General features: G+C 46.7%; 1 protein-coding gene across 2 annotated transcripts; it reads right to left on the minus strand.

Annotated features, from left to right (window-relative positions):
- Positions 1-381: 381 nt before the first annotated feature.
- Positions 382-2,404, minus strand: Naxe (NAD(P)HX epimerase). 2 transcript variants are annotated; one of them, NM_144897.3, is made up of 6 exons: positions 2,189-2,357; positions 1,992-2,100; positions 1,783-1,893; positions 1,586-1,699; positions 848-995; positions 385-638 (listed from the first exon to the last, which is right to left on the minus strand). In NM_144897.3, exons 1-6 carry the CDS (start codon positions 2,350-2,352, stop codon positions 436-438), a joined length of 849 nt encoding a protein of 282 aa, NP_659146.1. In that variant the 5' UTR covers positions 2,353-2,357; the 3' UTR covers positions 385-435. The 2 variants fall into 2 exon arrangements, with proteins under 2 accessions (XP_006501580.2, NP_659146.1); XM_006501517.4 differs by lacking the exon at positions 848-995 and having other exon boundaries at positions 382-638; positions 2,189-2,404.
- Positions 2,405-12,287: the final 9,883 nt, after the last annotated feature.

Genomic DNA, 12,287 nt, shown 5'->3' on the forward strand with positions numbered 1-12,287 from the left:
TACCATGAAGGTTAAGAAAAACATACATTTATATGTATGGGTTGGGTTACCCTCCCAGACTGTTCTGATCATGATGAAATGAGAGCTTGGACCCCAAGCTTCTAGGTCCTTCCCAGTTGATGTCAGCATTCCCAGCATGAGAAGGTCTGAACACAAAGTAGATGGCATTTGGAGACTTGAAGGAATCCTGTTACCCTCTGGGGGTCTTGCTACAATGATACACTGAATTAGTTTAGAGGCATCATCTACCTCCCTGTCTATTACAAATAAGTAAGAATCATTCCTGGGTGAAACACCTATTTCCCATTGCTTACAAATGCTGGTCTGTTTCCCCAGAGACAGCACAACCCACTGATAATTATTAAGGCCAGAAGACTCCAATTTCAAGACAGAAAGTACCAAGTCTTTATTGAGAATCCTGCCTACCCACCTCCCTTACTGTAGACGGTAGACACACTCTGTGTCAGGGTAAGATGGCAGGTTCAGCTGGTACTTCTTCTCTAGAGCAGGTGGTACAAAGCGACCCCCAAGGTAATGATATCGGCCAGTAAAGTGAGTTGCAGACTTCTTGGGTGCCGTCAGTGAGATGAGTAAGTCTGGTTGGATTCCGCTAGGGTTTCCCTTCTCTACATCCCATCCTGAAGAGAGAAAGTAGTATAAGGACATACAGGTGGCCTGGTCCTAAGGAAGAGGGAAAGCCCTCAGTCCCATGTACTATCGGGCTCTGGTTTTCCACAGGGCCAGGCAGCATGAACTTTGCTCCCCAGCCCTAATGTGGGACAGTCCCCTGGGTACCAGCCTTAGCCAGGTTTGAGCACGAGTCTCCCAGCCACCTGAGTCTCAGCACCTGAGGGAATGTCGATGCTAGCAATGGGCACAGTGAGTCCACTCAAGACACTCAGGATGCTGTGGAATGGCTCCCGAACGTCACCCTTGAAACTGAAGCCGAAGATGGCGTCCACCACCAGCTCATACAGCTCGTCCACCATCATGGGCTGGGAGCGTGAGGGAAGGGGAAAGGATGTCAGGAGCTGCTGTCACCTAGGGAGGCCTGTCCCTGCACCCACTGACCACAGAAGCATGTATATAACTGGTTCCTAAGGCACAGTAAAGAGGAGTTGCTCATTCAGGACAGTCTGAATCCAGGCCTGAGTACCTACCTGCCTGTCACTGGTGAGAAGGGGTGACTGCCAGTCTCAGGCTTCCTGACACTGGAAGCCAGAAGAGACTAGTTCTGTTCTGCATATCAGTGTCTTCATCCATAGAATAAGCTGGGGCTTTCTGGTTTTTGTTTTGTTTTAATTTCTGACTTCCCACCCTTTAATCCATGCATCTACAGAAAAGGTTCAGGATGAGGCCCTGAGGGCCAGATTATTGTTAGATGCATGTTGTGGGAGTTGTTTGGCTGCAGAATAGGAGTGCCTGGAAAGTCGTGGAGCACACAGTCTGGAGGGGCTTCTACACCACTTTTTTTCAGAGAACACTTTTAGGGCAGACAGACACTAGGCAGGCCAGCTTGATCTGAAAATGGGAAGGGCAGGACAGGGGCAGTACTTACTGTAGAAACAGGCATCAACCCACCTACCTCTGGGGGCATTTCACCAAGGAAAGGAATGTCCATTTTCTGACACTGAGTCACTAGCCCAGTGAAGAGGGGCTTGTTAGGTCTTTTGGGGTAATAGATAGTTGGCTGGTAACCCTAGTTGAAAAGGAAAGTAGCCATTCAATCTCCGATCCCGAGTCTTCATACCTTGCCACAAAAAACTCCGTTCACATACTTACAAAAAGTTTGAGGTGTCGCGCACAGACCAGCCCATCCCCTCCGTTATTTCCGGGGCCACAGATGACCAAGACAGTCGGGGGACTCTTGGACATAGACGTGGGGGGATAAGCCTGAAGGCAGAAGTGCAGAGGGCAGTCACCGCTGTGTGCGCCACCGCCGGGGACCTCCCCACCTGCACCTCACTGAGGTTTCTCGCTGTGCCGCTTACCTTGGCAATAGCCGTGGCACAGCTCAACCCGGCCAGCTCCATGAGTTGATCCACGCTGAACTGATACTCGTTAAAAAGCTCTTGGTCCACGGCCTGAGCCTCCTCCTGACTGAGGGAAGTCCTGGCCTGAGTCCGCCCCTGGGGTGCTGGGGCCGCGGCCTGCCCTGCCCCGCCCCCGCGGGAGAGGGCGGCCGTACCTTAAGTACTTCACCGCAGCGCCCGCCATGGTCTCCGAGCCCCGGCGCTGTGTTCCCCACCAGATGGGCCTTGCACGACACACACTCTGCTGGCTGATGACCCGTGGCAGGCGCGAGCCCGCAACCAGCAGCCCCAGCCCCAGCAGCGTCCGCAGCCCGGACATTCGACTAGCAGAGCGCCGCTCGCACGGCGCATGCGCAGGGCCCGCCCCGCCCCAGAGCCTCTGCATCTAACCGTCCGTTCCTAGTCCCAGACTATCAGGCGTTCCGCCCACCTTCGTTCCGCCCTGCGTTCTCACCTTTCCCCGGCGTCGCAGAGTTCCAAACAGATGTGCTTCGCTCCCTCTGCAGTCCTGGCTGGCCACCATCTTGAAGCAGTTCTGTTGCCTCCTTGCTGAAAGGTGTGATTGCACGCAGTTTTTTAAAAATTAGTATCTTTGACCTCTCGCTGCCCCTGCTTTTTACAGGGTTTCTCTGTAGCCCTGGCTGTCCTGGAACTCACTTTGTAGACCAGGCTGGCCTCGAACTCAGAAATCCGCCTGCCTCTGCCTCCCAAGTGCTGGGATTAACGGCGTGCACCACCATGCCGACTTGTTTGTTTTTAACATTTAAAAATGCAAGGGTTGGAGGGAAGAGGCATGCACGTGCCTTGCTGCACATATAGAGGTCAGAGGACAATTTCTGTGCATCCGATCTCTCCATCCAAAGAGTAAGATCCGAGGATCAATCACAGGTTGTCAGTGCCCTTGCTCTTCAAGTGGTTTTGTGGACCTCTGCCCTGTCTGTTTTACTTATGTAATGTAGAAAATAGAATTTTTAAGGCTGTGATAGTGGCAGGAACTTTAGATTACTCCGGTAATTGTACTTCAAGTCCAAGGTTCTGTGGTCTTACGCAGGACCTCACCAGCTTTATTTTTCTGATTTCACTAGCATGTGAGTTACTCAAGGCTCCTTACAGATTTGCTGGAAAATATTTAGTTAGTTTATTTTTGGTCAGCTGATTTTGTTTTCAGTTGTTTCAGAGTATGGGTATGTGCGGTCACACAGGTGCCCTCGGGAACCAGAGGTGTCAGGTCCCCAGAACTACAAGCAGTACAAGCAGTCTCATGTGGCCTAGGCTGCCTTGGATCTTATGTCTTACGTTGCAAAAATGGCTTTAAATCCCTGATCCTCTGAGATTCTGGGTCTGAGCCACTGTAGCTGGCTTTATTTAAGTTTAGTGTTTGTTTGTTTGTTTGTTTATGTATAGGTTGTGAGCCATGTGGTTGCTGGGAATTGAACTCAGGACCCCCTGCTTGCTCTTGGCCCTCTTGTTCCGGTGGAAAGCTTTATTTATTATATGTGAGTACACTGTAGCTGTCTTCAGGACACGCCAGAAGGTGTCAGATCTCGTTACGGGTGGTTGTGAGCCACCATGTGGTTGCTGGGATTTGAACTCAGGTCCTCTGGAAGAGCAGCCAGTGCTCTTAACCACACTGAGCCATCTCTCCAGCCCTGAAGATTCATTTCTAAAACACAATGTGAAATATGTTTATTTGGCATAGATAATATGTTAAGCACTTACACATACCAGGTGCTAACATGAACCACCTCACTTCATAGCAACCTTAGTATTCCCGTTTCAAAGATTAATTAAAAAAGAAAAAAAGGAAGACCTGCCCACCTGCCCAGTGATAATGATGGCTGGTGGTGGAGCTGGGATCTCAGCAGGCTGACCTTACAGCCTTCTGCAACTTATCCTGTTGATTTCATTCTGATGGGCTGTGACTATAGAACAATACAGAAAATATCCCATCCACAGAACTCAGGAGACAACCAATGAGAGCTGTTTCTACAATCGCTGCCTCCCCTTTATTGCCAGCATGCAACCTTTCAGGTTTTCTTAATTCTGCCAAACCCCTAGTGTATTTTTAGCCTATCATAGATAAGAATATTCAATCAGATTAAGGAGGTTGGCTAGGGGCCTGACGCAATAGCAACATTCCTTTTTTTTTTTTTTTTTTTTTTTTGGGTTTTTCGAGACAGGGTTTCTCTGTATAGCCCTGGCTGTCCTGGAACTCACTCTGTAGACCAGGCTGGCCTCGAACTCAGAAATTCACCTGCCTCTGCCTCCCGAGTGCTGGGATTAAAGGCGTTTGCCACCACGCCCGGCAATAGCAACATTCTTGTGTGGCAGACACCATCATTTGCTCCTCTAAACCCATTCTCCTTCCCTAGCAGATCCTGATATTCATATCTTTGTGGAGTGGCACAACAAAACCCAGCATTCTTCCGTCTCCCTCCAGCCAGTAAGAGTGGCCATTTAATTAAATGTTCACCACTAATGAACAGAAATGATATGGATATAGACAGACAGACAAATAGAGATATAGAGCCACTCCTATAGAGTACTATTTTGGAGGGGTGTGCTATTTTGTGTGATTTTTTTATTTGTTTTTGAGGCAGGGTCCTACCATGAGCTCCGGCTGTCCTGGAACTCACTATGTATACCAGGCTGGCCTTGAACTCACAGAGATCTGCCTCTATCTGCCTACCAAGTGGTGAGATTAAAGGAATGCACCACTATGCCTGGCTTCATAGTGTACTTTTAAAAGATCTCCTCCACTTCTTTCTTATTACTGGGCTGGATTGAAGGCACGATGCTTGTCTTAGTTAAAGAGTTACTATTGCTGTGATGATTCATGACCACAAAGTAAGGTGAGGAGGAAAGGGCTCATTTAACTCACACTTCCACATCACAGTACATCCTCGAGAAAATCAGAAGAGGAACTCAAATAAGGCAGAGGCCATGGAGGTGTGCTGGCTTGCTCATCATGGCTTGAACAGCCTGCTTTCTTATAGACCCCAAGACTACCAGCCAAGCATGGCACCACCCACAGTGGGCTAGGTACACCACCCAATGCTAACTAAGGAAATGCCCTGCGGCTGGATCTTATGGAGGCATTTTCTGTTGAGGTCCCCTCCTTTCAGATAACTCTAGCTTGTTTCAAGTTGGCCTGGTGCTATAGGTGGAGCAGCCCTTTCCTTCTTCCCTTGATGGCCTTGTGTACGCTCGTCAAGCTCTTTATCATGAGCTACTTCCCCAGCCCCTGCAGCTATGAGGCGGAAACCCCATGTTAGCATCAGAGTCAGGGCTGCAGAGATGTGTCAGCAGTTAAAAGCACTTACTGCTCCTGCAGAGGAGCCAAGCTCCTTCCCAGACCTCATGTCAGGTGGCTCACAACTGCTTGTGGCTCCAGGAGATCTGACACCTCTGGCCTTTGGGCACTTTCACACATATGCAATGACAACACACAGATACACTCACATTCAATCATATCATCATCGTCATCATCATCATCATCATCATCATCATCACCATCATCATCGTCCAGGCATTAATCCCAACACGTGAAGGAGACAGAGGCAGTCTACAGAGTTAGTTCCAGGACAGCCAGGACACTGAGAAACCCTGTCTCTAAAAAATAAAAAAGGAAGAAACCAAGGAAACTTGTGACTATAGAAACTAGTGTGGCACTAATAGAAATATAGAAATCAGCTAGCTTTACCTCTCTCAAGTATATACCCAAAGGGCTCTACATCCTCCTACAGAGACGCTTGCTCATCCATGTTCATTGCTGGTCTACTCGTACTAGCCAGAAATTGGAAAACAGCCTAGATTTCCATCAACAAATAAATGGATAATGAAAATATGTTCATTAACACAATGGAATATTATTCAGCTGTTAAAAATGTGAAGTTTGGAGCTGGAGAGATGGCTCAGTGGTTAAGAGCACTGACTGCTCTTCCAGAGGTCTTGAGTTCAATTCCCAGCAACCACATGGTGGCTCACAACCATCTGTAATGTGATCTGATGCCCTCTTCCAGTGTGTGACTGAAGACAGCTACAGTGTACTCATATAAATAAAAATAAATCTTAAAAAAAGATGTGAAGTTTGCAAGCAAATGGACATACAGAGCTAGAAAAAAAAATAATGCTGAGGAAGGTAACCCAGACCCCCAAAAGACAAATATGGTATGTATTCTCTTATAGGTGGTTGTTAGCTTTTCAGCTTTCAATAGGCATATCAGCATAACCACAGAGGTTATGTATAGAGCAAGGAACTAGGCAGGAGAGGAGGATCATGTTGAAAGGATCTCCCAAGGAAGGGGAAATAGAATATATATTTAGAGAGACTAGGGAGAGACAGAAACAAGATTAAACAGGAAAAAGAAGACGGGGTTAAGGGAGAGAATATAGGAAGGACGACTAACACTAGGGGCCATTTGAGGGGTCTTATAGAATCCTACTACACTAGAAACTTATTGAAATGTATACATATATGAAAGAAGTCAAAACGGAGTCACTAAGTAACAGCGGACACAAAGGCCCAACCAGACATCTTTGCCACTAACTGAAATCTTCAGCACTAGAAATGGGTTACATTTAACTGACTTGTTGGCCAAAGGGGCCCCACAGAAACCCCTAAACAGCTTGGACTGTTGCCAAAGCTATTGGTTATTCTCTACAAGCTGTTGTTAAGGATCTATTACTGAACAAAATATTTACCTATCTCATCTAACATAGAGAAACCGAGCTAGGTGCTAGGTGCCTACCTAGAGCCTTCATCCCTACTGACTAGCATTCATGGTACTGGAACTTACTGCATACTACCGGAGAAAGGTAACCACCAAACCAGCTACAAAACCTGCTATCTACAGTGCTGGCCTGGCTGCACGGAGCAATAGTGGTACAGCATATTGTGAGTAACCAACCACCATCTGATTGGATTTAAGGCCTAATACATAATATAGAACCCATGCCCGACACAGCTCAGGTGCCCAAGAACCTGAGACTATATAAGGCCATGGTCCTAGGGGAAAACCAAATACTATCATACTGTTTAAGAAACACAGCACTTGCTGGACGTGGTGGCGCACGCCTTTAATCCCAGTACTTGGGAGGCAGAGGCAGGCGGATTTCTGAGTTCGAGGCCAGCCTGGTCTCCAGAGTGAGTTCCAGGACAGCCAGGGCTACACAGAGAAACCCTGTCTCGAAAAACCCAAAAAACAAACAAACAAACAAACAAACAAAACAAAAAACAAAAACAAAACAAAAAAACCAAAAAGAACAAATGACTACCTTAATGACATTCTGCTATAGCTATAGATTAGTGTCTTTCTCAGTCATCATCAGAGAAGTTTCCCCTTATAGTACCTTATAGTAGATGGGAACTAACATGGAGATCCACTCTTACACGCGTTCTTGCGACCGGCCAGGAAAGACGCAGCAAACCAAAATCTTCTGCGGCAAAACTTTATTGCTTACATCTTTAGGAGCAAGAGAGCAAGAGAGCAAGAAGAAGAACAAGAGCAAGAAAGAGAAAAAGAACAAGAACAAGAAAGCAAGAGCAAGAGAGCAAGAAAAAGAATGGCAAAACCCCGTCCCCTTTAAGGAGAATTATCCTCCGCCTAGGACTTGTTACTCCCTGATTGGCTGCAGCCCATCGGCCCAGTTGTCATCACGAGAAAGGCAGAACACATGGCGGGAAAACTGCCCCTGCACATGTGCAGATTATGTTTACCACTTAGAACACAGCTGTCAGCGCCATCTTATAATGGCAAATGTGAGAGCGGCTCCCAAAATCTCCCCCTTTTCTTTTAATAAGAGCAATAGGCCACCCATATTAATGAGAGTGGAGATAGAGGTCAAATCCCCAGTGTGCAGGTAAAGGAGCCATGTACAGGATTAGCTCTTAGGCTCACAGGCTTTTACCCAGAGCAACCCTGACCTGCTCCCGTGTCGTTTTTCCTGGGGAGAAGGACACTTGGACACTCAACCTTCTTGAAAGATGACATGTCTCCCTAGAATAGGCTCATATGTGCCGCAGAGCCCTTCTACTGCAGTGCTTAGCCGTGCAACTCTCTCAGGCTGCTGAAGCGCACTCACTCTATCCCGTGCAATGAGACTAGCCTGTGGGGTGCAAGAGCTGAGTGGCCAGCGACCTATTGCTTAAGCATAGATATATCAGGGGAAGCACCATGTTCTAGAGCTGCAAGTGCCTGGGCAATAACCACCTTGTCTCTCCTAGTTTGGGCCTTAAGCTTACAGACCAACCAAAGAAGCAACACTAATCCACAGCAAAGTGTATCTCCAAATAATCCCACCCATTCTTTAAAGAAGGAAAATGCTGAGGAGATCCAATTGGGTAATCCTTTGGTCAGGGACAGGTCCAAGCGCGTGGAGTTGACCTGAATGATGGCAAGTCTCAATTCCCGAAGGGTCTGATCAAATTCAGCCGTCCAATTCTGTAACATATACTGAGAAAGACTTTTTGACAAATTAGCTGCCCTAGTAAAATTCTCATACTGAATGGAAGTAACGCACAATGAGAGGTCCCCCAAGCTCCCGACAAACCCTAAGCCAGTCTTGTAAACCTTTGCTCTTTCTTGGGGCTATGGCCGCTCTGCATTCCTGCATGGCTTGCTCATAAATAAGCTATTCTACCAGAGGTGCGGCTTGCTCTGAATCTGCAAAAATACGCTCTGCTGCCTCTGTCATTCTGGCCACAAAATCTGAGAATGACTCCTGAGGTCTCTGGACGATCTTTGTTAGTTGTCCAGTGGCTTCACCTGCTTGGGAGAGCGCCTTCCAGGCCCTAATAGCCTTTTCATCTGATTCAGAACTATTAAGAACTGGCTCCTTGAGCTCATCTAGTGATGAGTATAGGCTCCTTCTCCTAGAGACCTCCGCTAATTGATCTTTTTTCTTTTCTTTTTCCTTCTCCTTCCTTCCAATCTCTCCCCAGGTATTCTTACCTGACCTAAACTTTTCCTCGGGTTCAAGACCCGTGGAAAGGCCTGTATACTTATTTTGTGTGCCATATTTCCTCTTTGCTCCTACTCTCTCTCCCCGCTTTACTTCTGATAGATTGCCCTGAATTTCATCCAGAATTTTCAGCCCTGCCTTAACCACTTGATAACATGTGAAAAGGAACAAAAGGGCTCCTAACACTAGAAAAAGTTCAAGGCCAAACATACCTTGTAAAGCTATTTCCCACTTTACTTCTGATAGACTGTCTTGAATTTCGTTAGAAAGTTCAAGGCCAGACGTACCTTGTAAAGCTATTTCCCACTTTACTTCTGATAGACTGTCTTGAATTTCGTTAGAAAGTTCAAGGCCAGACTTACCTTGTAAAGCTATACTTACGGGTACCCTGTTCCCCAGCTGAAGAGTTCTGAATTCACGCAGTTGAATCCTTCTCAACAGTCTGTGTTGTGGGAACACTTCATTACCACCATTCCCCAGCTGAAGAGTTCTGAATTCATGCAGTTGAATCCTTCTCAACAGTCTGTTTTACGGGAACCTTTATGACCGTGACCCGCAGTTCTGGTTCCGGAATGAGGGATCTTCCTTGCGCCGGTGATGGTAACCGTCCCAGGTTTTCTCGTCCCAGGTCTTCTCGTCCTAGGTCTTCTCGTCCCAGGTCTTCTCGTCCCGTCCCGGGTTTCGGCACCAACTCTTACACGCGTTCTCGCGACCGGCCAGGAAAGACGCAGCAAACCAGAATCTTCTGCGGCAAAACTTTATTGCTTACATCTTTAGGAGCAAGAGAGCAAGAGAGCAAGAAGAAGAACAAGAGCAAGAAAGCAAGAAAAAGAACAAGAACAAGAAAGCAAGAGCAAGAAAAAGAACAAGAACAAGAAAGCAAGAGAAAGAACAAGAAAGCAAGAGAGAGAAAAAGAATGGCAAAACCCCGTCCCTTTTAAGGAGAATTATCCTCCGCCTAGGACTTGTTACTCCCTGATTGGCTGCAGCCCATCGGCCCAGTTGTCATCACGAGAAAGGCAGAACACATGGCGGGAAAACTGCCCCTGCACTTAGAACACAGCTGTCAGCGCCATCTTATAATGGCAAATGTGAGAGCGGCTCCCAACAATCCACAACTGAGCAGTGTACAGAGTGAGAGACATTGGAACACCCAGTCCTAAGTAAGATATCTTCCTCAAACCCCTCACAGGTCTGAGCAAGCTATGCAGAAAGACCATAGGAGCCAGAGTTGATGATGGCACCAAGGAAACAGTGTCTTCCTGGTGCACATGTGAACTCATAGAGACTGTGGCAGCACACACAGGGCTGCACAGGTTCAAGCCAGACAGGGTCCAAGGGCTGAGAGGGGAAATGGACATAAACCCTCCCTAATCAAGAAGTTGCCTCTGATTGACAACCCTTTGCAAAGCAAAATTTAGCTTTCTCCAGTGAAGTCTCACTGGGTATACAAAGCACACTTATCAGTAGGCTCCATGCCTAGCAGTAGATGGCCAACACAAAACAAACTCAACTGTGTTTTGTCGACTTCGTGTTGCTTTGTTTGGGCCTTCTTTCATCTTGCTGGTCTTTTGCTTGTAAGTTATGGTTTCCGGTTTTGTATGTTTATGGGTTTGTGTACATGTACGTGTTGTTTTGTTTTTGTTTTTATTGTTTTCGTATTTTGCCTGTTTGAGAGAGAGAAAGAAGGTGCAGAGAGGGTTGGATAAGGAGAATCTGGGAGATAGGAAACCATGGCCAGAATATACTGTATGAATCAAAAAAGAAAGGAAGGAAGGAAGGGAGGGAGGGAGGGAGGAAGGGAGGAAAGGAGGAAGGAAGGAATGAAAGTAAGAAGGGAGGGAAGAAGGGAGGGAGGAAGGGAGGGAGGAAGAAAGAAAGCTGGACATGGTGACAGATGCCTTTAATCCCAGCACTCAGGAGGCAGAGGCAGATCTTTGTGAGTTCAAGACCAGCCTGATTTATGTTGTGAGTTCCAGGACAGCCATGTTTTTAATAATACCTGTTTTTAATAATAATAATAATAATAAAGATAAATGTGGGTTTTTTTCTCCGTGAAACTGATTGTTTTCCCACTCCCTCCCTACCCCCTCTCTTTTGCACAAAGCTGGAGATGGAATTGAAAGCTTCTTGTTTGGTAGACAAGTTCTGGACCACAGAGCGGTACTCCTGGCCGTATTAACCAGATTCATGTCTCACAGTGTTACACTCCCAGCCTTGTTAAATGGACTCAGTCTATTTAAAACTCAGGGCACAAATAGAAAACAAGAGACAGTAGGATTGAGGTTTTTCTCTCCTACACCCTTTTAATCATTTCATTTACTTCTGATTTTAACATGGTTAGAAGTAAATTATTTTTACTGCAGCCTAAAATAAAATACATCTATTTTCTACTTATCAATGTGGGGCCAGGGTCCTTTTCCTGAAGTTGGAGCCAGTGAGTGGATTTATGTTTGTTTGTTTCTGAGACAGGATTTCTCTGTGTAGCCCTGGCTGTCCTGTAACTCCCTCTGAAGACCAGGCTGGCCTTGAATTCCGAATTCCACCTGCCTCTGCCTCCTGAGTGCTGGGATTAAAGGTGTGCATCACCTCACTCGGCTAGATTTCACGTGGTTTTTATACAAACCTTACCTGTTACCAGTCACCTGCAATTTCCAGTTTGCTTCTTTAAAAAACAAAAATTTTTTTAGATTTATTTTATTTTATGTGTATGAGTGTTTTGCCTGTGTGTACACCTGTATTTCGTATGCATGCCTGATGCCCTCAGAGGTCAGAAGAAGGCCCTGGATCCCCTGGAACTGGAGTTATGGACAGCTGTGAGCCACCATGTGGGTGCTGAGAATTGAATCCCGGTCCTTTAGAACAACAAATGCTCTTAACCATCTCTCCAGCACCTCCCACCCCCAGTTTGCATTTTTTTGGGGGGCAGGTTTTGAGACAGGGTTTCTCTGTGCAGTTCTGGCTGTCCTGGAACTCACCCTGTAGACCAGGCTGGCCTCGAACTCAGAAATCCGCCTGCCTCTGCCTCCCAAGTGCTGGGATTAAAGGCGTGCACCACCACCTCCTGGCACTCCAGTTTGCATTTTTTGTGATTAGTTTATTTTTATTTTATGTGCATTGGCATTTTGCCTATGTGTGTGAGGATATTAGGATCCTTTGGAGTTACAGACAGTTGTGAGCTGCCCTGTAAGTGCAGGGGAATGAGTCCAGGTCTTCTGGAAGAGCAGCCAGTGAGGGCTTGTAACTGCTGAACCATCCCTCCAGGGTCAGTTTGCTTCTTTAAGGGGAATC

Source organism: Mus musculus, chromosome 3, assembly GCF_000001635.26.
Source record: "Mus musculus strain C57BL/6J chromosome 3, GRCm38.p6 C57BL/6J".
NCBI lineage: Eukaryota > Metazoa > Chordata > Mammalia > Rodentia > Muridae > Mus > Mus musculus.

Excerpts from the sequence above, each read along its gene's own strand:
- Naxe (NM_144897.3), bottom strand. The coding sequence starts at position 2,352 with ATGTCCGGGCTGCGGACGCTGCTGGGGCTGGGGCTGCTGGTTGCGGGC. Across the intron at positions 1,894-1,991 it reads GTGCCACGGCTATTGCCAAG|GCTTATCCCCCCACGTCTAT; the intron begins GTAAGCGGCACA and ends TTCTGCCTTCAG. Across the intron at positions 996-1,585 it reads TTGGTGAAATGCCCCCAGAG|CCCATGATGGTGGACGAGCT; the intron begins GTAGGTGGGTTG and ends TCACGCTCCCAG.